This window comes from Harpia harpyja, chromosome 10 (assembly GCF_026419915.1).
Source record: "Harpia harpyja isolate bHarHar1 chromosome 10, bHarHar1 primary haplotype, whole genome shotgun sequence".
In the NCBI taxonomy this organism is placed as follows: Eukaryota; Metazoa; Chordata; class Aves; order Accipitriformes; family Accipitridae; genus Harpia; species Harpia harpyja.
In genome coordinates, this window is record NC_068949.1 from 4,540,336 (window position 1) to 4,563,145 (window position 22,810).

The 22,810-nt window shown below is 40.4% G+C and overlaps 2 protein-coding genes and 1 long non-coding RNA gene across 5 annotated transcripts in view; 2 read left to right on the top strand and 1 right to left on the bottom strand.

Moving 5' to 3' along the window:
* The window catches only part of STOX1 (storkhead box 1), a 28,468-nt gene extending 23,630 nt beyond the window's left edge, over positions 1–4,838 (top strand). For all 3 annotated transcript variants that reach the window (XM_052799981.1, XM_052799982.1, XM_052799983.1), the window contains exons 3-4: positions 1,069–3,391; positions 4,474–4,838. In XM_052799981.1, coding sequence (XP_052655941.1) covers positions 1,069–3,391; positions 4,474–4,513 — 2,363 coding nt within the window. In that variant the 3' untranslated portion in view covers positions 4,514–4,838. The remainder of the gene's footprint in view (positions 1–1,068; positions 3,392–4,473) is intronic.
* A 1,222-nt stretch (positions 4,839–6,060) lies between these two features.
* Positions 6,061–22,744, top strand: LOC128147210 (nucleolar RNA helicase 2-like). The gene is made up of 15 exons (XM_052799614.1): positions 6,061–6,225; positions 6,862–7,128; positions 8,453–8,528; positions 9,249–9,427; positions 11,003–11,120; positions 12,020–12,205; positions 12,760–12,905; positions 13,964–14,113; positions 15,858–16,019; positions 16,788–16,907; positions 17,712–17,785; positions 17,970–18,129; positions 18,420–18,554; positions 21,287–21,331; positions 22,177–22,744. Exons 1-15 carry the CDS (start codon positions 6,121–6,123, stop codon positions 22,381–22,383), a joined length of 2,130 nt encoding a protein of 709 aa, XP_052655574.1. The 5' UTR covers positions 6,061–6,120; the 3' UTR covers positions 22,384–22,744.
* Positions 16,775–22,654, bottom strand: LOC128147211 (uncharacterized). The gene is made up of 4 exons (XR_008236964.1): positions 22,570–22,654; positions 18,823–18,912; positions 17,042–17,140; positions 16,775–16,852 (listed from the first exon to the last, which is right to left on the bottom strand). It is a non-coding gene; the product is annotated as an uncharacterized LOC128147211 (long non-coding RNA).
* Positions 22,745–22,810: the final 66 nt, after the last annotated feature.

Consider the following 22,810-nt stretch of genomic DNA (forward strand, 5'->3'; position numbering starts at 1 on the left):
CAACCACAAGGTAGCATTTTTAGGTCAGCCAGAAGTAGCACTCTCAAAGTTTGTAGGGAGAGAGCATATTTCTTGCTATGTTTTCACCTTGCTGGAAGTTTTCATTCCTGCGGGCAGGAGATCAGCAGAAGCCTGGGGCAGTAGATCAGATGTCACTAGACTAATGACTCTGGGACAGTGACACCTGAGGGAAAACCAGTAGCTGAGACTAGCCTCAGTGAGGTAAGCTATTGTCATCTGACAAAATTATACAGGAAGCTTCAGGGAGAATGATAAAAGCCACTGTTAAATAACCTGCCAAGAGGGAAATGCTTTGAACAACACATTGTTTGGTTTGTACCTGGCAGAAGGTCTCTCTCATGAATATCCTATCCTGACAGACACAAAGAGAACATTCTTGCTTATTCGAAGGAGAACATCCTAAGCTCCATCACAGCAGTGTTGCAGTGACAACCAGAAACGCAGCTGGCCTTCACCTGCTTCCTCAGGGGTGACCTTGCCTCATCAGTGAGGACTGGCCGTGGCAGAGTTCAAAAGGGTTTTCCTGAGCCGTAAGACACCGGCAGGATTGCACCTAACCAGAGCCCTCGGCTGGATGATGTTTCTGTGCTGCCCTCACCTGGCTGGCCCAGGAGGGTTCTCCCTGACTCAGGCCTGCAGCCTGTGCTGGCCCCAAGATTTGGGGCTGTCCTCCACGTGTGGACACTGCTGCAGAGTGTGGCTGTCCCTGTTCTGCAGGGAGCCCAGGGCTGTGGGTGGGGACAGCTGGGTGCAACAACAATTGCTGGCTCTGGAAGCTTAGCAGAATGGTGATGTATTAAAAAAAAAAAAAATCCTGCCTTTTGTCCAGTGATACTGGACAATTTCATGTTGAAATTGAGTATGCCCTACTCAAACTTCAGTTGCCAGGTCAGTTTCAAACTTCTTTTGGAATCCTGTGAACTAAATACATTGGGTATTTCTTGTTCAGTTGTTTCCAGATCTGTTGTTAATAAGTTATTTTTTGGCCAGCTCCCATTTTATTTGAAAACTTATTTCTGATTTGAAATATCTGTATCTTTGGTGTAGGCATTGCAGTTCCTTCCCACAATATCTTATATAATATCCTTGGCACTCTAATTAAAGAAAGGAAAATCTATCATACGGGAGAAGGATACTTCATTGTGACTCCCAACACATACTTCATCACAAATGATGCCACAGAAGACAACAGAAGGGTCCCTTTGGCAGACAGTCATTGCTCTTCATCGCCTTCCATCACTTACCTGGTAAACATTGAGCGCTGTGCAGACCTAGTGAAAGAAAACATTCCTACGGTATCCCGTTACAGATCCTGCCATTGTTTCCCTGACCAGAATATGCTCTGTGAACAAAGACCTCGGCAGCTAGTGAACCGTGAACCTAATGGAGGAGGTAGGAAAGGCTGCAGTGAATTGAAGCCTTCAATTCAAACTCAAGGGATCTCCACATCTGCTGAAAACCATTCCTGGGACACCATCAAATCCCTGACATCTGCGAAAGAGAAACTGAAAAGCAAAAGGTTTGGCCTTAGCCTTTTCTGGAGAAGTGCTTCTAAAAAAGAAAAACGTAAGAAGGAGTACTCCACTTTTTCAGCCCAGTTTCCTCCCAAGGAGTGGCCAGTCAGGGATGAAGATGACTTAGATAATATTCCACGTGATATTGAACATGAAATCATCAAGTGTATTAACCCTACTCTTACAGTTGATAATTTGATTAAACACACAATTTTAATGCAGAAGTTTGAGGAGCAGAAAAAATACATCAGTAAGGGTACCTTGGCTGAAGTGCCAATAGTCAGGCAAAACCATCTTTCAAAGGACTGTATTCAAAAGACAGAAAGTAAACCAGCAAAACACACCAGGAAAACGAAATCAAAGAAAGAGAAGCAGATTAGTAGAAGCAACAGGAAATTTCACATACATGAGCTAACATCCCAAAATGAGAAACTGGAAGAGAACCTTTCACTGCCTATCAGAAACCAACAGCCATCTGATATAGGAGTGGAATCCCATGTCATATATAAAAAACAAATTAAGAACCCTTTTCAGGGTCTGTCATGGAGATGCAACTTTCATGCAAAAGGGTACAAAGGTACTATTAACAGTCAGCTGAAGTCCAGGACTCGAAAGCAAGACAGGGCTTTACAAAGGCCATGGTCCTTGGACTCCTCACAAACTTTTGACTATGAAACCAAACAGCTGACTACTGAAATGCAGGCCGACAAAGCTAAGCAAAACAAACTACTCCATGCTAATAGGTCTTCCCTCCAACTAAAGAAAGACAGTTTAAGTGAAAACTTTAGTTATCTGCAAGGCAATACTTTGCAAATAGATAATAAAAGTAAATACTTTCTGGAGAGTACTATTTCTGAAGAAAACATCTACAGAGGAACAGTAAAAAAAAATCCTGGGGATATTAAAAAATCCCCTCACTCCTACACTGAAGATAATGGTGTATGCAAAGAAGATGCAAAATTTTCATTACATCTGAAAGATAAGTATCGCAGGTGCAAAGCTGACACTGTATGTGAGCTATTAGATCAAACAGCAAATGAATTTCAAAATGTCCATCTTTCAAATTATACAGCCAATGTCAGCCTGGTAAAAAAAATTGGTGTGAAATACAGACAAAAGACTGATAAAAAGAGTGAACTTATATTTAAATATGACTGTGCCAGCCATCCCGGATCAATGAAGCTGGAAAGTGAAGGATTTACTGATAACTGCCATCTTCTGTACCAAAAAGCACATGATGGTGACACCTGTAACTCGTTACATCTGGATGACAATTTTGAAGGCAATGAACCATGTCACCTGCCTCCTGGCCATGCTTTTTCAGATACAAGAGACTGGAGTAAAGCTGTGCAAAAGCTGGGGACAGCTATGTCCCTAAAAAACTGTAAGGTTAATACTTATCCCGCCCAGTACAACACAACTGTAAACAAACGTGACTCTGGAGAGCATGGATATAAGGAAAGTGCTAGTTTTGCAGAATCAACAGATGGCTCAAAAGAGCATCCAAAACCAGATTTCTCAGAAGAAAGTTGTTTGTGCAGTCAGGTTCTTCTGACAGGTCGCAGAAAGGAAGAAGAAACTGGCCTTACTGAATGTGCGAAGGCTTCAGCTGTAGCAGATTTCTGCCACACTAATGAGGCTGACTCAGATGCTGACACTTTGCAGAACTTCACCTATGAGATAGACAAAGTAGTGGCATGCTGTGCTTTGGGCTCACAGACCAAAGAAATGAGAAACCCTCTGGGAAAAAAAGATCTGTTTTTTAAGAATGCATGTACTGTGGTATCAGGACAGAAACACCCAGAAGGGACAGAAAACCACAGCATTACAGGAGACAGTGGAATTGACTCCCCAAGGTAAGAAAACACATGTAACTATGTTAGATGTTTTATCTTCACACTAACAATCAAATTTAGGCACAGATGTTGCTGTAAATCATCAAACCCCCTCCCCAACAACAAAATTCTTACTATCTTTAAAAACTTGAAGCGGAAATACTCAAACTGTATAGTTCTATCACATCTTTTTTACATGAACATTCCCCCTAAATCAGCTATACAAATGCTGCTGTTTATATTTTGCATTTGTTTTCATGAGGCAAGAAAATAGTAGGAGCTCTGCCTTGCAGATGGAGATGGCCAAGTGCATAAATGTTAAGAAACATGGTGACTGATAAACTCCTGTTAGCCGGCAGGTTCAGCTTGCATTGATCTTGCCATATGACATTACAGACATTGTCATAGTTTCCCCAGTTGTAGACAAAGAATAAGAAGCTCTTTATAGAGGTGTTCAATCAAAATTTAAAGTACAAAATACCATCTGACTTGCTCACAATAGACAGGAGAATGTGTACACCACCTGAGCTAGAAGCTTCTGCTTCCTTTCACAGGGTACACTTTGCCTGTAACTATACTTGAAAAATCCCTTAATGGAAAACAAATTGGTATGAAACAATTTTTTACACAGTTGCATGTGGAGAAGACCTACAAACTTGTTAATGAAGTTGGAAAGAACATAAGTTAAAATGCTGTGAGGGAAAAATCATATCAATTTTTTTAATAGCATCACGTATTCTTAAGATCTTAAATGACTGGTATTTAACTGTAATTAAACCATTCGAGTTCTCATTAGATATGTACTGTCACCTTGAGAAGCGAGTATATGGAGGAACAAATCACATACTATAGTTTTTAAGGAAATTCTGCTGATTTTTTTTTTCCACCTTAAGCAGCTTTTGGCTGTGCACTCTTTCAAGCACACTTCTAAAGTATTACTTGGACACGAACACTTGAAATCTGTCGGATGCTCTTTAGCAAAATATATTTCAAAGGGTCATTTTGATTGTTTGTATTGATGCCATCTCTGGTACCAGAAGCTAAGCCAACTCTGTTTATTTATAGAATGTGAAGTCTGATGTCTAATAATTCTGTTATTTTAGATGGACTGAAAAGAAGATGAAGCCTCCTGCCAAATTCTGAAAGCATATATACTAATGCAAAGAGGAGGACAAAGTGGAAGGACAATTGCAACAAAATTCCTTGCTTCAGCTAAGTCTGGTCATGAATATTTGATTTTTTTTTTTTAAATGAGCTTTGTAAACTTTCCCTTTGTAACAACATGACCAGACTGTAAATGTGATCAGTCACATCTGTGAGGCTGTCTAAATCAAAGCTCTTGGTTAAAACTTTTGACAGTAGTATTTGGAGAACTAATGTGTATTTCTGTTGCTCTCATTTTTAATTAGTTTTTGCGTCTCTGTGATAATAAAAATGAGAACTGATATACTTCATTCAGATCTGGAATGGGTTATGTGTTGCTCTGATAGGAACTGTATCAGTTGGACAGGACTGTTTTACGCTGTAATTTGTGAAAGTGCTTACTACTTGTGCCGCAGAAATAACAGCATGCTCCATCTCCCGTCAGAAAACAAAACAAATGAACTAGAGTTGCATGCACCTTGTTACTACAAAAATTCCTTTGAATCCCGAGGTCGTCTCATTGTGTCCTGATGAAATCTCAGCTGTCCTCCTGAATCTGTTTGGTGTGTTTATATCTGGCAAGCAGGATTTAGTCTTTGCAAATGAAAATGCGTTGGTGCAGGAGACAACAGGTAAGGTCAGTGGCATTGCTTCGAAAGAAACCCTGCTGCAGGCCTGCACGCTCCCGTTCTGCTCCTGACCACCCCTTTTCTTCTTTTAAGGAATCAACAACCTGGCAGCCGCCAGGATCGCTTTACAGCTTTTCGTTCAGAAGACTCATTTTGACTTCTTAATCCTGATTTCTTCCTGTAGCTAAAAGCAGACTGTGCTGGAAGCATGCTGCTAATCACGAAAGGCTTGTGGTCCTTTTAAATCTTACAGAGGCACTTGGTCATACTGTTATCGACTACGTTAGGCTCTTTCACTACTGAAAACTTGTCTCCAGTAGCTACGGAGACAGAAGGCTAAAGTTGTAGTTACCAGTTTTTAAAGCTGTTGGAGATTTCTTTTAGGGAAGGTGTCTCTGGCTGTGAAGAAGTGGAAGAAACTGCGTTTGTGCTGGCTGGGGCTGAGCAGAGCCCTGCAGCGCTCTCTCCCGTCCGCCTCGGTCCACGGCCGGTTTCAGTCACGCCGGTACCGGCATTTCCCCCTCAGGCTTCCCCGGGAGCTCTCTCGCCCTCAGCGCCTCACGCTGCCCGCCAGCAGCTTTTCCGCTTCCTTAAAAAACTCCTCCCAGGGGCTCACACGCGCAACGGGGGTACGGCATAACGCAAGCCCCGGTGGAAAGCCGGTGAAGGAACCGCAAGCCGCCCTTTGCCCGCCGGCGCCCGTCATGGCGGACGCCTCACGGCGGAGGCGCGGGACCCGCCACGAGCTCCACCGTCTCGGGGCGCGGAGCACGCTGGCTCTTGGAGTCCGAGGGGGGCGGGAGCCCCGAGGCATGCTGGGCCTTGTAGTCTATCGGCGGGGCCGACAGCCTATTGGCTGCCGGGCGGCTGGTGAGGGGCGCGGCCCCGCCCCCGTTGCCGGGGCAGTGGGCGGGTTCTGTTTCTGTCACACAGCGGCCGGCGGCGGCACCGGCGTGGCGCGGTTACCGGTGTGCGGAGATGCCTGAAGCCGCCCGGTTTAGCGCTAGCAGCGGGGCCGAGTCGGATCCCGAGTGCCCTATGGAGAGCGAATCCGCCCTGGAAAGCAGCCGGCGGCGGCACAAGGTACCGGGAAGGGCTCCGGGGCCTTTCGCGGCCGGCTACGGCCTGGCCGCGCCGCGCAGCCTCGCCTCGCCTCACCTCCACGCTGAGGCTCGTGTCCGGCGGGTCTCGCCTCGGGTCTCGCCCGCCCCGGTGGCGTGGGCCGGGGCGGGTCTGCGCGGCGTGGCCACGGGGCGTGCCCGCCCGCCCGGCCGGCCGGCCGGCCGGCCACGTGCGCGGCGGCGGCAGCGGCGGCGGGGCCTCCCGGGAGGAGGTCGGCGGGCTGCACGGCCTGTGGCGCCGGGCCACGGCCCCCGCCTCGTGTCGGGACGGCCCCGCCGTGGTGGGCCTGCTGGAGCACGCGTGTGACCGTCCTCGTCGCGCAGGGGCCCGGGGAGCGCTGTGGGGTGCACGCTGCGGGGTGTGTGTGTGGGGGAAGAGTCCCGAAAATGAAGGCCCGGGTGTCCCGTGGTCGGGAAAGTGCCTCCTGCAGGCACCTGCGGCGCGGCGGGAAGGGAGCCGTTGCCCCCCCTCGCCGTCAATCACTAGAACATAGACTTTTAGTTTTAACTGTCCTGCTACGTCTTCTTCTCTGTTCCGTGTCGCTTGGATCACGTGCGTGTATTTTCATGTACCGTGCGTTGCTCTGTGCCTTACCAGAAGGAGAAAAAAGAGAAGAAATCTAAACGCCATGACAAGTCTCGGAGGAGAAGGACTCAGACGGATGAAAGTGAGCAGTCGGAGGATGAAGTTGATTCCCCGAAACTCAAGAAATCAAGGAGTAGAGTTAAACAAAACGGTGCTATGAGAGAAGAAAGCCCGGAGAACACGAGATTATCTTCCTTAAGTGTTAAATCCACCCACAGAAAACGGCACAATAACTCTAGTGAAACGTCAAGTGGTGACGGTGACAGTGATCAAGAGCAGGTAAAACTAATGATTGATTTAGTTACATTTAGTTGATTTAGTGATGAGTCTAGCTTTCAACTCCTGCGTTGCAACAAGGTTAAATTTAGAACAGGTTATTTTTCCTTTTTTTCCCTCCCTATCAGTGGAAAGACCACTGTAAATTTTCAGGGTTTAAAGCTACTTGAACTGTCCCTTCTGTCGATTATTTGCAAAAATTTTAAATACTGGAAGTCCTGAAGTTCTAGATCAGCGCACCATGGTTTTCTCACTTCAACAGTCCGGTACTGTGGTAGCTGTTGGCAGAAGGACAAGCTGCAGTGAGATGGTGCTTTAATATGATTCAGCATCATTAGATATGATTGTCATTGCCACAAATGTAGTTTAATTGACTTCTTTTTGGCATTATGAGTACTTCTCTAGTGAAATAAGAATTACTTGGTTTTAGCTAGTGGAAAAAGAAAAGTTAAGTATTAATATGTTTTTATGTATCATCTTTTTAAATAGTAGCTGTTAACGTGGTAAGATGGTCCTTAATCTAATAAAATATCATGTTGTAATGTTTGTAAGTTGTTTTAAGTCTTTCTGTAAGAAAGTTTTTATTTTGTCTGACTATTTCTATTTGATTTAGGTTCCTTTAAAATTGCTTGACATGAACCACATATTTTTTTTAAGGGAAACATCTTGCTGTACCTAGGATTTGTTTTGAAAAGTCTTTATACCTGTATGTTCTGCTGTTGCCTGGTTTTGTTTCTTGTTCCAACTGATGCTTCACAAAGCATTCAGGGTTTCCATGGTTTCCAGGGTTAGCATTCTTTCCTCATGCTCTGCATTTTAATCACTGTCCTGTTAAAATGTATATGGAAGTAATGCATTACTGAGTGGGTAAGTTCCATGCTCTACCTCGTAATGTTATTCTTTTGGGGATCGATTTCTCTATCTGTAAATCACTGTGCTGTATTAATTGGGAAGTAGGAAATAGGCTAGATATCAAGCCTGATTCTTGCATATTACAACATAATCTGTTAGGCCATTGGTAATTATTTAAAATAGAATGTTAAAATTTAATTAAGAGTTCTCAGCGTTTTAATTTGGGTGTTTTGCGTTTACAGGGTTATGCCATTTGATATGAAACAGTCTTAACTTAAATTACAGATCACTTTTGTTTAACTTTGAAATATGATAGTAAGTAAAACAAAGAAGGTTCTTTAGCTGCGGCTGTGAACTGTCAATGAAAATTTGACCCTTGGGTATGACACCAGTGCCTATGCCATTACCTTGAATTTTCTGATGGTCATATGATATTCACATGGAACGTTATCTGATTTTTATGTTTACCTAACAGGAGATGACTGAAGAACAGAAAGAGGGTGCTTTCTCCAATTTTCCTATTTCCAAAGGGACTGTTCAGCTTCTTCAAGGTAAATTTCTTGGCATGATGTGACCACAGAAAGTAAATGATCTCTGTCATGTGCTTTTATGTTCAACATATTCAATCAATGAGCTTTGAGATGTGCTCTGCTTGTGCATATGCAAGCACAGATGCTATATAGAAGGCGTATTGATTGCCTACTCTAAACGCATCTCTGAACATGGACTTTTCTGTTTGCAGTATTGCCCAGTTTAGCATTTACAGTAAAATTTTAAATGACATAAGCTCAAAAAAACCCCAACTTAATATGTGGAGAATTCTTCAATTCAGTTATTTCAGTGTGAGTAAAGGAAAACTGGTTATATTTAGTATCTTTGACATTAGTTTGTGCATGACTTAGTATCAATTAAGAGAAGAGTAAAAGTGGTTTTGACATATGTCTTATTTGAAAGGAAGGTATTTTCATAGTAGGTGGGGAGTATTACATAAATAAAGCTACAGTACTTAAAGGCTTTCATTAAAGGCTAGTAACTTCATCTGTCCCAGCTAGCCCTGTGTCTGGGGGTATGAAGTGGGAAAATAAAATGGGCAGTCCCAGGGCACTCTTTACAGATGACCTCTGTGATTAAATAAACCAGTGGAGGTGATGATAGAGTCCTGACTTACTTTAGAGTTGATGGAAGTTCTGCTTGGGATAACTTCCTCTGAAGAGTATGCAAGAAAGCTTCTAAAATGATCTCATTAAGCAAGTCTGTTGAAATTGTCACAGCTCGAGGAGTGACGTACCTGTTTCCCGTGCAAGTGAAGACCTTTGACCCAGTATATTCTGGCAAAGATGTAATTGCTCAGGCACGAACTGGAACGGGGAAAACATTCTCTTTTGCTATTCCTTTAATTGAAAAGCTTCAGGGAGACTCACAGGAAAGAAGAAGAGGCCGTTCACCAAAGGTAACTATGCTTACTTAGGATGCTGCTTTTGCTTTGTCTTATGTCAGAGTCATTCAGAGTTTTGACCTGCTGGAAAAGTTCTTCAAGTTTGTGCAGGGATAAGCTACCCCATGTTAAAGATTCTTTGAAAATTATGTTTGTTGGGCTTTGCCTGCATTCTGTGCTGCCTCATACCCTCTGATCAAGAGTAAAGAGCAAAATAGCTCTATCCACTTGTCAATTCCTTTTTCTGCTTACAGGGAGACTGAAACTACAGGTGTTCAATGTGTCCCTATTTAATTTTGTTCAGTCACCTTACCTATTCAGGTCGAGTGGTTACTGGATGCTTGTTTTTCTCCCAAATTAGTAACAGATTAGTGACTTTTTCTGATCAATAAAAGCTGTCTACTTAAACATGTTTGTTTAAACATGTAAATAGTGGGAGGTTTTAAAAATAGGCTTGGTTTTCACTAGGACCGCCACCAGATATTGAAGCTTCTGCTCCAGAGAATGCAGATTCATTATGAGCTGTCTGCATTCTGCTAGGGAATACCATGTATGTTTTTTCACCAAATTCTTATGATGCCCTCCAAAACTAGATAGGCCAAAGCTTATTGTATCCCCATTAATAGTGCAATTTTTTTTTTTTGACAGTTTATTTCATCTTGTCACCCATCTCACAGATTACCTGAAACTCATTCCAAAACGAGTACTAGTGGGTTTATTTGCATCTGCCCATCATGTTGGCCATGACTGAGAATGCTGGCTCTAGATTTGGCACAGTCTTGCGAAGAAGGGAAAGCTTTCTTAGAGGGAGTCACAAGTCTTAAAATAAAAAAGATTTCAGGCCTCACTCTGCCATAGTACACTAGTACTTACTTTTTTGTAATGCGTTTCAATGTTGAAAGAAGTAACAGGGTAAGGATTTTAAGATTCCTTTTGTCAAGCCACTGATGCCAGGTTTGAAAGCAGTACTGCAGTCACACGTTAAAGTAAATCAGTTAAAACACCTAGCTAGTAGCTTGTCCATCATGTGCAGTGAAGCCTGTGTATTGGAAGAGAGAATGGCTCCTTGGTTGCTTCTGCGGGGATATCAGCACAGGCTCCAGAACCACGCTGAACACCAGCTTTGCAGACTGAACATATGTTTCCCCAAGTCACAGGGAAGCTGAGAAGCAGTTGATAGCTCTTTCTTACACCTTCTCACAGGACTCTGAAGCATTACCGAACATGCATAAAAACCTTTTATTACCCAAATCCTTCAGTCTTGTGTTCAAACAGCATATGCAGATGTAGAAGAAAACTTGTAGCTGATCTGTTCAAGAGCTAAAGTTAAATAAGATTTAAGTACCTCCTGTCCATCTCATTTAAAAAGAAGTTAGCCTGGCCTAAATGAGTATGTGCTGAAGGAGATTAATGATGTTACAACAGACTTAAGCAGTGTGTTTCTCTAATCTTTGCTTAGATAACTATTTAAACCAGATTATTTTTTTTAAATTATGTAAATGGTTAGACCTAAACTAATGATTAGAAGTCTAGTGGTTTCTTGGCAGAAGCCATGCTGAGAGAACATCTGTTTGTCTGTCTTCTATCTAGGTACTAGTTCTTTGTCCAACAAGAGAGCTGGCAAACCAGGTTGCTAAAGATTTCAAGGACATCACAAGAAAGCTAACAGTAGCTTGTTTTTATGGAGGAACTCCGTATAATGGACAAAGTAAGTGACATTTACTACTAATAATTAAAATGTCGATTGACTGACATATTTGAAACGTGCAGTTGGGTCCTTCCAAACACACACGTTTAACTCAAGAACTGGAGAGTATTCATGGTGAATTTAGTAGGTCAGAACCAGATCTTATGGTAAGAAATAACCGTAGCTCTCAATTATATTTTTGATGTTCCTTGTCTACTTGTGTACTTTATTTATAAAGTGAAAGAGATTATACTGTGTGTATACAGAGTATTTGGGTTTAGGTTCTAGTAAACATATTTTCTTTAAAAAAAGTTTAGTCTTAGAGCTGTGAGTAGGTGTGGGGTTTTTTGTGTGATACGGAATATCTAGAGGGTTTTTAAAGTGGAGAAGAATTTCTTTATTGTGACAGCATAATTTACCGTCTTTGTGGTTGTAAACAAGGCAAATGAGAGCAGGAATGAGAATAAGCTCTGTCATCATAATATCTCTTGAGACATCAGGGATGAATTTTTTTTTTTTCCTGCAGAACTTCAGGAAGGAGGTGATTTCAGTAACTTGGATAGTTGAATAAAGGGTTTTTTTAAGTTTCCAATTAAAGTAGACAATTTGGGAAGAGCTAACTATTTCCAAAGTATGTTAAAAGAAGCTCTTGGTTTGCCACTTTATTTAAATCATGGGGAGAGGAAAGGGAGATGGGAAATCTTTTTCCTTCAGGAAGAGCAGTAGAAATTCTATCTTACCAGTTTTGGTTTTTTGGTATTTTTTTTCCCCCCACCAACTTTTCTCCTCACTTCTCATCATTTGTCCTCACTTATATTTTTGTAAGGAGAATACTCATGAATGGTTACCATGTGTTTGTAACGTAGAGAATGCTCCCTAGCTGACTGCTAACTCCTCTTCTGCTCTTTCCTGTTTATCAGTTGATCTCATGAGAAGTGGCATTGACATTTTGGTTGGGACACCTGGTCGAATCAAAGACCATCTTCAGAATGGCAAGCTGGACCTGACCAAGGTGAAACATGTTGTACTTGATGAAGTGGACCAGATGCTGGACATGGGATTTGCTGAACAAGTGGAAGACATTTTACGAGTTGCATACAAGAAGGGTAATCTCTATTTAAACAAATAGTAGGAAATATTAGTAATAATTTAGTCTGCTAAAGTTCAGGTATATTTTTCTGAAAGTTGCAAGGTGGCTTTGTTTAAAAATGACTCAATACTATATATTGTAGGAAATGTACTGTGAACGCAATACATGAGGAAGTGTTGTGAAAGTGGGCATCATTCATAGGACCTTTGCAAAGCTTAAAATCCAGCAGCTAGGGATCTGTAAATAACTTTCTTTGGCACCTATCTCTAAGTCGTGCTTGGACTTCTTCCAGTTAAAAGGAGTTAGAAGCTTTTTATGCTTTTCATCGCTTGAAAATAGACAGGATTTTTGGTCATAGAAACTTTTTTCCTAACCTTGAAAATCTTTAGACTTTGTATTTTTTCTCCAGATGTTGGTAATGCATAAATTTAAAAAGCAGATTTGCCTTCTTTATTTTATATACTGATATTTGACCTCATATTTTTAATAACCCATATAATCAGTTTATATACATCTGTAAGATGAAACATATGAAGTTTGTGACACATTGTTTTAAAACTGTGTTTTAAGATTCTGAAGACAATCCCCAGACACTACTGTTTTCTGCAACTTGCCCACATTGGGTATATGATGTGGCTAAGAAATACATGAAGTCTAGATATGAACAGATTGACCTTATTGGGAAAAGAACTCAAAAGGCTGCTACAACAGTAGAAGTGAGTATTGAATATGGAATGTTTTCAGGCCTTTTCTCTTTTTCTTTGTGCTACAAATGGTCATCCCATCCTAAGGTGCATTATCAGAATGATGTTGAAAGTTGTTTTGAGAATTATTTTTTTAAGCATAAGGCACATTACAGCTAGTCAAACTCTTTCTAAGTTTAGGATCTGTCTCTCTTCTTACAGCATCCGGTAACCATATAGACATCTAAGATAGAGTGAGGATTCAGTAATCAGTTAGTTTTGTTGGTTTTCAGAGAAAACCGGTATCCGAATTTATCCAAGTTGGAAGCAAAAGGCACACATTAACATCAACCTGGCTCTTTTAAATCACCATGGACATCACAGTCAAATTCTGCTGCTCTGTATACAGGAGACTTTTTTCAAACTTCCTGTGGTATCTTACCTCACTAGGCCTTTGCTTGCTGTGCAGTAAATACCATAGCAAGGAATACAATACATATATGCTAGAAGCCTGATTTAATTATCTTTACTTGACAAAATAAGATATTGTTTCTGCTTTGATAGAAGCCTGATTTAATTATCTTTACTTGACAAAATAAGATATTGTTCCTGCTTAAGTACTCCTTAGCAGTTACTTTGACAGATCAGTTGGACACATCATAATTGTATCAGTGAGATTGAAAGAATGTTAATCTTGTGCTTGAAAAAAGTTTTTAACATACTGTATTTGTTTCACTTTATCTGACATAAAGCTTTGGTTGATAGAACTGTGGCAAAATCTTGCACCCCTGGCTATCCTCCAGAGAAATGGTGTAACATCTCCCTGTTTTTTTTTCCTTGCTTTGAAGAAGTGATTTGTAGACTGTCATCTTTTTTTCCTCTTACTGTAATTATTTCACTTGATGTTAGACTAATTGTGGTGGATATAAGAGCATTATGGATTTTGCACGTTCCAGGAACGTGAGTTAGCATATCTTGCCCATCAGGAAACTGTATAACTCTTTAGTATTTCTGGATTTTAGAGTTTCAAATGTATTAAAAAAGAATCTTGTGGTTTTATGTAAGCTAAACACTGGAATTCTTTTCCATAGCATTTAGCAATAGAGTGTCACTGGTCTCAGAGAGCTGCGGTTATTGGAGATGTCATTCAGGTCTACAGTGGCAGCCACGGGAGGACCATCGTCTTCTGTGAGACCAAAAAGGAGGCAAATGAACTGGCTCTGAATGCTTCAATCAAACAGGTATGTTATAATCTGTATTAAGTAACAAAACCTGTCAGAGATGTATCAACCCTATAGGATGCCATACCTATGCTGAGTAAGTTTTAAAGAGAGACTTTCAAAGTGGATAAGGCAGGCTTTTGCAGGTGGTCAGATAATTTCAAAACTGCCAAAAAGAACCTTTAAAAAAAATCCCGACAAACTGGTTGAAAGTTTACAGCATTATACTCTTCAGGACTAGGCTGCACTAACAGATACGGGGCTACAAAGGACTTTTTTCTTAAAATAAGAGTTCTCATTGACATTAAATGGAGCAGTTGTGAATTAATTTTTCTGTAGAGAGGACTGTCTTGGGTTAAAAAATGGTAGTAGACTTAGAAGGGTACTAGGGTAACAGGTCATGGTACTGGAATAGCAGTTACTGAGCTGTGATGCTGACACTAATCAGTGTTGTCAGTGGGGGCGATTAGGGTTTAGAGCTGTAATATAACAGAGGCTATATTTGTAATTTCATTAAGATGTTTATTAGCTGTTATGAAGAGTTTAAAGATGTATACACAGAAAGAATTCAATCTGCCATCTCTTGTGAATGACCTCTAGTGTATTCCTGAGATTCATGGTATGGCACACTCTAGCCCTGGTGGAAAATAACTCATTGATGTAGTGGTGCAATGTTTATCGTGTAGTGACACTGGCACTGCATGCTTGGGTTTTGGTGGTGGTATCACGGCAACTACGTTTTCTGTATGTGTTCTCATTGAGGAGATGGGTTGAGTTCTGTCTAGAAAGCAGTATAGCATTATGTTCCCAGGGAAAGGAGAAGCTTTTTCATCTGCCACAACTGTGTTCAGGAGTGTTTCTCCCGCACTCCTAGATGACCTCAGTAACAGCCAAACCTGAGCGTGGAGCCTTATCCTGCATTAGTGGTGGTGGTAGTGATACCAAATCTTGCATAGGCAATGCAGAATTCTGATCTTGGCGTGCAAGAGAAGGACATTACTTAGATGTTCCTATTTTAGCATGTTAATATTCACTAACAGAATATATGCCTATTCCATTTACCAGCTGATGTTAATCCAAAACTGTCTGAAAAAAAATTTTTTGATTCTGTGCTGACCCTAGCATTGTGTTAGCATTTTTTTTCAAATCATTCTCTGTTTACGTGTGGAAAACATGGTAGCCATCTAGAGGCAAGCTGTGAAATGGGGAGAAATAAAGAATTTTTGTATGTTTGGTCTTCATACTTGTTATTGCTGTGATACACAAGGACTTTCAGAATGTTTGGATTTAAAAAAAAAATCTCTGAAGCTGTAGTTCATTTTTTTGGGGCCACTTATATTTTAGTCTTTCAATTGGTAGTGGGGGAAATTAATATATTTGGAAAAGATGTCTAAATGAATACTAAGAAGGCCTGAGAAAATTGTCGATGACTATTTTGAAACAGCTAAGCCTTGCATAGGTGGTGTGGATGGCAGGTTAGGGCATAGTTGTTTTCATAGGTCACAATAATTGGAGGCAGAGATAAGACACATGTTGCAATTCTGTTTTCCTACCTTTATTTCCTACTTTTGTCTTTGAGGTATATGAATAAGAAGTACTGAGTAAATATTGTAAGACACCTAAAATATGAACTCTGGTAATTGAGTTTTTCTGTATCTTTCCATACGGTATCTATCAAATACCAAGATATTGTACCCAAAACTGACCATAAAATGGAGCACTGTCTTGGGTTTTGGTACAGTCCTGCAATAATACTGTTTTTCAGGATTGCCAGTCGTTGCATGGTGACATTCCTCAGAAGCAAAGAGAGATCACACTGAAAGGTTTTAGAAATGGCACATTTAAAGTTCTGGTTGCAACCAACGTAGCTGCCCGTGGTTTAGATATCCCTGAAGTTGACCTGGTTGTACAAAGTTCACCACCAAAGGTAGGAGATAGTTATGTTGGGTGTCTTGTAATAATTTATAGGTTTGTTTTCAAGTAGTAAATGCTATCAGGTGATGATATTCATAAAACAGAGTATACCAGCACTGCATTTAAGGGTAAGGAATGTCCTGATACACAGTAGTTTCTTAGAGGATTTTTTCAGAGTGCTTCAGTCCCTAGTATGTTTAAAGATGGTCTCCTTAAAATGCCTTCCTTTAAGGCTGTTTAAAGCCTCTCCCTTCAAGGCCATGTGTGGTGATTGCAAATCTGGAAGCAGTGAGAAGTGAAGAAAGGCTGTTTGTCTTGCAAGAACGATTCACTAAGTAGGGGCATATACAAGGAGGTGACCCTAACAGTGAGAACACGGGCTGAAGTTAAGAGGGTTTGAAAGAAATAAGATAATTTTTCAGTGAGTTCGCTATTAGTATCCGAGTAATCGTGCTCAAGTTGATATGCAGGAGGCTGAGTGGGATTGTTATAGAGGTATACAGGCTCAAAATGTTTTTTCATATTCTCTGTCGTGATGCCAAAACAAGACTTAGTTGATTCATGCTCATGGTTCTGGCTTTCAAACCATGATTTTTACAGGGTTATGGAAAAGCTTATTCGTTTGACTTCAGTGAAACAATGGTTTTTAATTTAATTCTCTGATGCAGTTATTGTATACTGTTGAGGCTTAACTGTAATAGCTTCTACTAAGTTATGTGAATGCAATGAATTGATTAAATTACAATAAATTAGGTAAGTCATAAGGCTATTTATTTTGAAGGATGTGGAGTCCTATATCCATCGTTCTGGACGCACAGGTCGGGCTGGACGAACTGGGATCTGTATCTGTTTTTATCAGCGAAAGGAAGAACATCAGTTAAGATACGTGGAACAAAAAGCGGTAAAGTATAGTTTTCTTCTAATCATGAGCACTCAAATGTAATATGTTAGGGTAGCATGTAAAATCTTCCTGTTTTGTTCAATAGTTCAGTTACAGAATATAGCTTATAAAGCACCCATTTGAGGTTCAGTTACCTAGCAGAGTTTGGGTACACTGTCAGTTACTGTGGAGTGGGGAGCACGCTGCAGATTCTCATGCCCACGCTTTTTCAGCAAATGCCAGTGAGATTGTACCTGTGGAAATGAGAAAAAGCTAGCAGGATTTCAGTTTAATGTTCACCCTGGCTTATCATCTGATCAGTGGTTTGAATATGTGTAGCTTTACTGAGAACTGTTACTTCCATTTTTGCACTTTGTGCACTGTTCCATATGGTAGTTTTCTCACCAATTAAGTATTCAGTTGAGATGAGATGGTTTAGTCTTGGCACATAAAACTCAGACTTACATTTAGAAAGGCTGTGTAACTTGTACGTTAATCCAAGCAGATCAGACTAAAATTAATAATTTAGAATTTGCAGCACTACTTTCCCCTGGAATCTGCCAAAATGGTCTCTATTTATTTCAGTTTAAGGTCACTGGATCATTTGAACTGACCTGGTACATAAAATGCTTTTAAGTGTTACCCATTTCACTGTAAGCTTAACTTTGTAATTTTCCCTAGTAAAAGTTGGGAGTTAAAAGGTGAAAAGAAGAAGAAAAATGATAAATTTAAATGCTTGTTTCATTGGAGTCCAACACCGTTTCTTTAGAACTGAATTATTTATGGTCTGCAACTTTAATCTGTATTTTGCTTTTTAAATTTCAGGGCATTACATTCAAGCGTGTTGGTGTTCCTACTGCAACAGATATAATAAAGGCTTCCAGCAAAGATGCCATCAGGTGTGTTCGGTGACTCAAGCCCTGTTGCATCTTCCTTGTTCAGAAGGGCTGTTTGGATTGTTCATTGCTGTCTCTCTGAACTGACCACTCTTAAAAGTCTTGGACTGCTGTTTTTCTTCTATTCCAGAGCCTAGTAAATACTAGTGTATAATTTTTTCTTTTTATTTTTGCTTTAATTACTTAGGTGTCTTGATTCTGTTCCTCAAACTGCTATTGAGTATTTCAGAGAACCTGCTCGGTTGGTAATACAAGAAAGGGGACCAGTTAATGCTCTGGCTGCAGCTCTAGCCCATATTTCAGGTGCTACTTCCATTGAACAGCGCTCCCTGCTGAACTCAGATGTGGTAAGGGTGTATGGTTTAACATCTGAATCTGAGAAAAACCCAACACACCTTTGTGTTGTTTAAACAGAGAATTATTTGTCTCCTTATGATTTTGTTTATGGGAACTGTACTTAAGCCACTAGGAGCTACTGATTTAGTTAAAAGCAAGAATATAGTGGCTATAAATATACTTGCTGTCCCATAACAGTATCCACTTGAAAACTTGGTTTATAAACTGTAAATTTCTCGTGTTTGATAGATGTGCTGAAGCTTATTCCTCTGACTAAATGGAGCATGCCCAATTTCTTTAGGGATTTGTTACAATGATACTACACTGCTCTGAAGAAATAAACAATATGAGCTATGCTTGGCGAAGACTGCGAGAACTGTTGGGTGATAATGTTGACAGGAAGGTGAACAGAATGTGTTTCCTCAAGGGAAAAATGGTAAGATTTCTTTGTATCTTTGCTGCTGAGCTCTTCTGGTTGTAGCCTTTTCTCAGCAATTGTCAGGGGACATATTTGGTCCTTTTTGACCCGTTCCAGGCTCTGTTGATAAGGTCATGACTGATAGAAGGATGGGCCTCAATCTGTTTTATTAGGGCTTAGGCATCTCAGGGGCTTAGGGCTCTGCTCCACTGACATGCTAAGGAGGTAGTATAATGCAGGATATAGCATGGCTATAGGGATAGCAGAACAGGTGAAAGGTACGAACCATGTTTACTGTGCCTTAATGACAAAACACAGAACAGGATTTCTTAGGGCAATCAGTTCTGATGGTGCATGTCCATTGTATTTCTGGTACCTGAAATGGAAAGATCAGAAAGGTACTTTGTACTTACGAGTGTTGCAACCACTGTAGTGAAGCTCACTGAGAGACAGTTACTTTAAACAAAATTGATTTCCCTCCCTCTTCTTGTCACAGAATTTGTATGGGTCTTCACAAACATGAAAATGTGTGATCAAATAGTCTGTCCAGGATTATTTGTGGTGACACAGAGGACCAGGAATGCTTATGTCCTGCTTTTGCAGGTTGTTAGGCATTATTCCTGATTTGCTCCATCTTTTGTTTTTTTCTGGGTGTATTTCTTGTTCCTCCACATACCCTGATCAATAAAACTGTAGAGAGATGCTGTGATCTTGGATGACTTAATTAATTTACGTGCTGTCAACACATGCTATTCTCTTATCCCTTATTCTGCTCTTTTATTTTTCTGGTGCTTTCACACATCTAGATTGCCATGCATACTTCACTCATATGTACGATGAAGTTTCCATCACAGAGACCATATACCACGTGTTGTTACAGAGAGCTACTCCATTTGTGTTTCCCTGTTTTTGTATGGTTTAAGGTGGTGTGGGATAGGGATGACAACAGACAAACTAAAAAGACCCCAAAACAGTTTGAATATCAGTTCAGAGGTCACTTCAGAGGCAGGTGTTGAATGAGCTTTTATGCAGAGATTTCTAATAGAAGCATTGAGATTGCTATGAGTGCAGGTAGAACGTGTGCCTTTTGGAAGTATCAAAAGGAGAAAGACGTAAAAATGGCAGGTGTTGATGGCACCTAGTTTAGCAAATCATCAAAATCACAGCACATCTATATGCCAATACTGAGGATACCCAGACTTGGTAAACCAGAAAGCCTAAAACAAGGGACAACCTGCACTTGAACAACAGTTTAAAGACTTTTTTTTTTTTTTTTAAATAAAACAATTCTTGTCTTAGGTGCTGTGTGTATTCTCTTCTACATTCCATCTTTGTGTAAAAGTTAACCTGCATGCCTTGCTGTATGAATTTCACACGTTCACACGGTTTCTTGGCCAGACACTTCTGATTTTAAATTTGACTTGAGGACACTTCTTTATGTCAGTGAACTATTTTTACTATTTCCATCTCTGAAATTTTTTCTTAATGTGTCTTCACGCATGATATTTGATATTGTGTTAATTGGCAAGATTCATTTTATTGTACTTGCCTCTGTCTCTTTATTCACAGCATTGTTCTGTATTTGATGTGTGGAACACTGTCTCTGGATGGTTTTCCCTGCATCAGATTTGTAATTCTTGGTATCCAGATTGCTTATTCAGACAGAGAATTGTCTTTGTATTATACTTAATCATTCAAGTAGTTTAACTTCAGATTTTGAGTCTGAGCCTAAATATTCAGTTTAGTGGGTGTATACATGTCATGGTTTAATCCCAGCTGGCAACTAGGCACCATGCAGCTGCTCGCTCACTCCTCCCCTCTCCCAGTGGGATGGGGAGGAGAATCAAAAAAAAGAAGTAGAACTCGTGGGTTGAGATAAGAACGGCTTAATAACTAAAGTAAAATAAAATATAATAATAACAACAATAATAATAATAATGAAAAGGAATATAACAAAAAAAAAGACACAGATAAATGAAATCAAATAAAAGACGAGTGATGCACGATGCAATTGCTCACCATCCGCTGCCTGATGTCTGAGCAGCGATTGGCCCCTCCCGGCCAACTCCTCCCAGTTTCTATACTGAGCATGACGTTCTATGGTATGGAATATCTCTTTGGCTAGTTCGGGTCAGCTGTCCTGGCCACGCTCCTTCCCAGCTTCTGGTTTGTGCACCTGCTTGCTGGCAGACCATGGGAAACTGAAAAATCCTTAACTTAGTATAAGCGCTACTTAGCAACAACTAAACCATCACTGTGTTATCAAAATTATTCTCGCACTAAATCAAAACCACACTGTACCAGCTACTAAGAAGAAAATTAACTCTATCCCAGCTGAAACCAGGACAATAAATTTCTTAGTATAGGTTAAAACTTCTGATTTGAAAGAATTTACAAAATTAGTAATGCAGAAGCCAGTAGACCACAGTTTGGGATGGAGAGGGTTATAAGCTTCTTGTTAAAGAGCAAGAAAATGTGAATTGGAAGTACTGGCTATGCAGAGGAAAGAAAAATGCGTATATCTGAGGAAAACATTACGGAAGTGCAAGTATTGGTGTTCTGAGAAATATTGATGCAACTCTCTCAAAGTTCAAAGATTTTGAAGTATCTTAAATCTATTAAAAAACCACTTTGAAATGTAAACCTATTTGTTCTAGTACATAGATTGTAGGGTCTATTTTTTTGTTGTTGTTGTTGCAGTCAATTAAAAGGCTAGACTTGTATCCATTAGAATTATTCTCTCTTTTTAGGGTGTGTGCTTTGATATTCCTGCAGCAGACCAAAAGGAAATAGAGGTAACATTCATTGAATTTTCTGGTTACAGCAGACTGTAGATGAAACTGGCTGGACTGGGTTAGGCAGAAAACATTTCGTAGCCTGTATCCTGTCTTTCCTAGTGGCAAAAGGGATGGCTTTGAAGGAATTTCAGAACAGAACAAGCATACAGTGTTCCTTTCCTAAAGTATTCCCGTCTCCAAAAATCTGTAGCTTGAAACTTGCACTGAGAAGAGTGGTTGTGTGAATGATCCACCCCTTGTTACTGCTGCTGGATTAATTTTTGTAGGCAAGGAGTTTCGTTACACTATAAAATCCACTTTTTCCTATTCCCTGCCCCCCATTCTTTTCACTCAGAATTCTCTCCACAGAAAAGTGAATTCCAGGTTTTTGCTTGGCAGAATTAAGTGTTCCCATGCCAAAATTCCCTAGACTTCCAATCCTTCCTTCAGGTATTTCTCCCTTAGTGCATATCTCTGTACTCTCATGCCCTAGCATTCTCACTCACTCCTAAAACAATGTTTCGTTCTGGATTAGAGGGGGATTGAGGGTGTGGATTTGTGATCAGGAATAATTATAGTGGTATTCTTAATAAATGAAAGGTGGGGAAAGAGTTTGCTGGTGCTGCTGCTCTGTAAAGCTCTAAGGTGGGGTTTCCGTTCTGTTCTATAGTATCTGAGGTGTACTCAGACAGCTGTAGCTCTTACAAGTTTGAAACCCATATTGACCACTTTAGTGAGAAACTTGAATCCCCTGTATCAGCTCATAATTTTGCCTTTTTGGTTGAGCAAATTTAGGAATGATGAAATACCCTGTATTTGCATTCCTAGAATTTAACTTGCTATGTCTGACTTGATTTCAATAGGCAAGATGGGAAGATTCAAAACAGTGGCGTTTGTGCGTGGCAACTGAATTACCTGAGTTAGTAGAATCGCAGCGAGGAGGAGGAAGTGGTGGAGGAAATGGCCGAAGCTTCTCAAGCTCCAGGAACGGGCGGCGTGGTAGCTCTGGTAGAAACAGATTCAGAAGCAGAGGCCAGAAACGAAGTTTTGACAGAGCATTCGATCGTTAACTTCAACAATCCAGAAGTGGAAAAGATGGGACTGCAGTATTTTATATTACAGTAAAATAGGCTATTCCTGTGTGTTTGTACCACTTGGAAAAATCTGTCATTCAGATTTTTTTTCCTCAGTACCGCTTTGGTCATAAAAAAAGATCCTGTTCACTTTAAAAAAACACAAGAAAAAATAAAACTTACCGTTTCCTTTCTTTCTCGTATCGCCATTTTGACTTTTAAGACCTAAATCTTTATTCCAGAATATGGCTGTCACATTCAAAACTGTAGCCTGGCTCTCTGTGTAATATATAGATCTTAACTGCCGGTCAACCCTGTACATTTTTCCAGAAAAATAAAATATTCTTTTACAAGTTCATATTCTGTTACAAGGTTTTAAAAGGTGGCAAAGGTGAGCAGCAGAGTTTGAGTATACACACTCGGA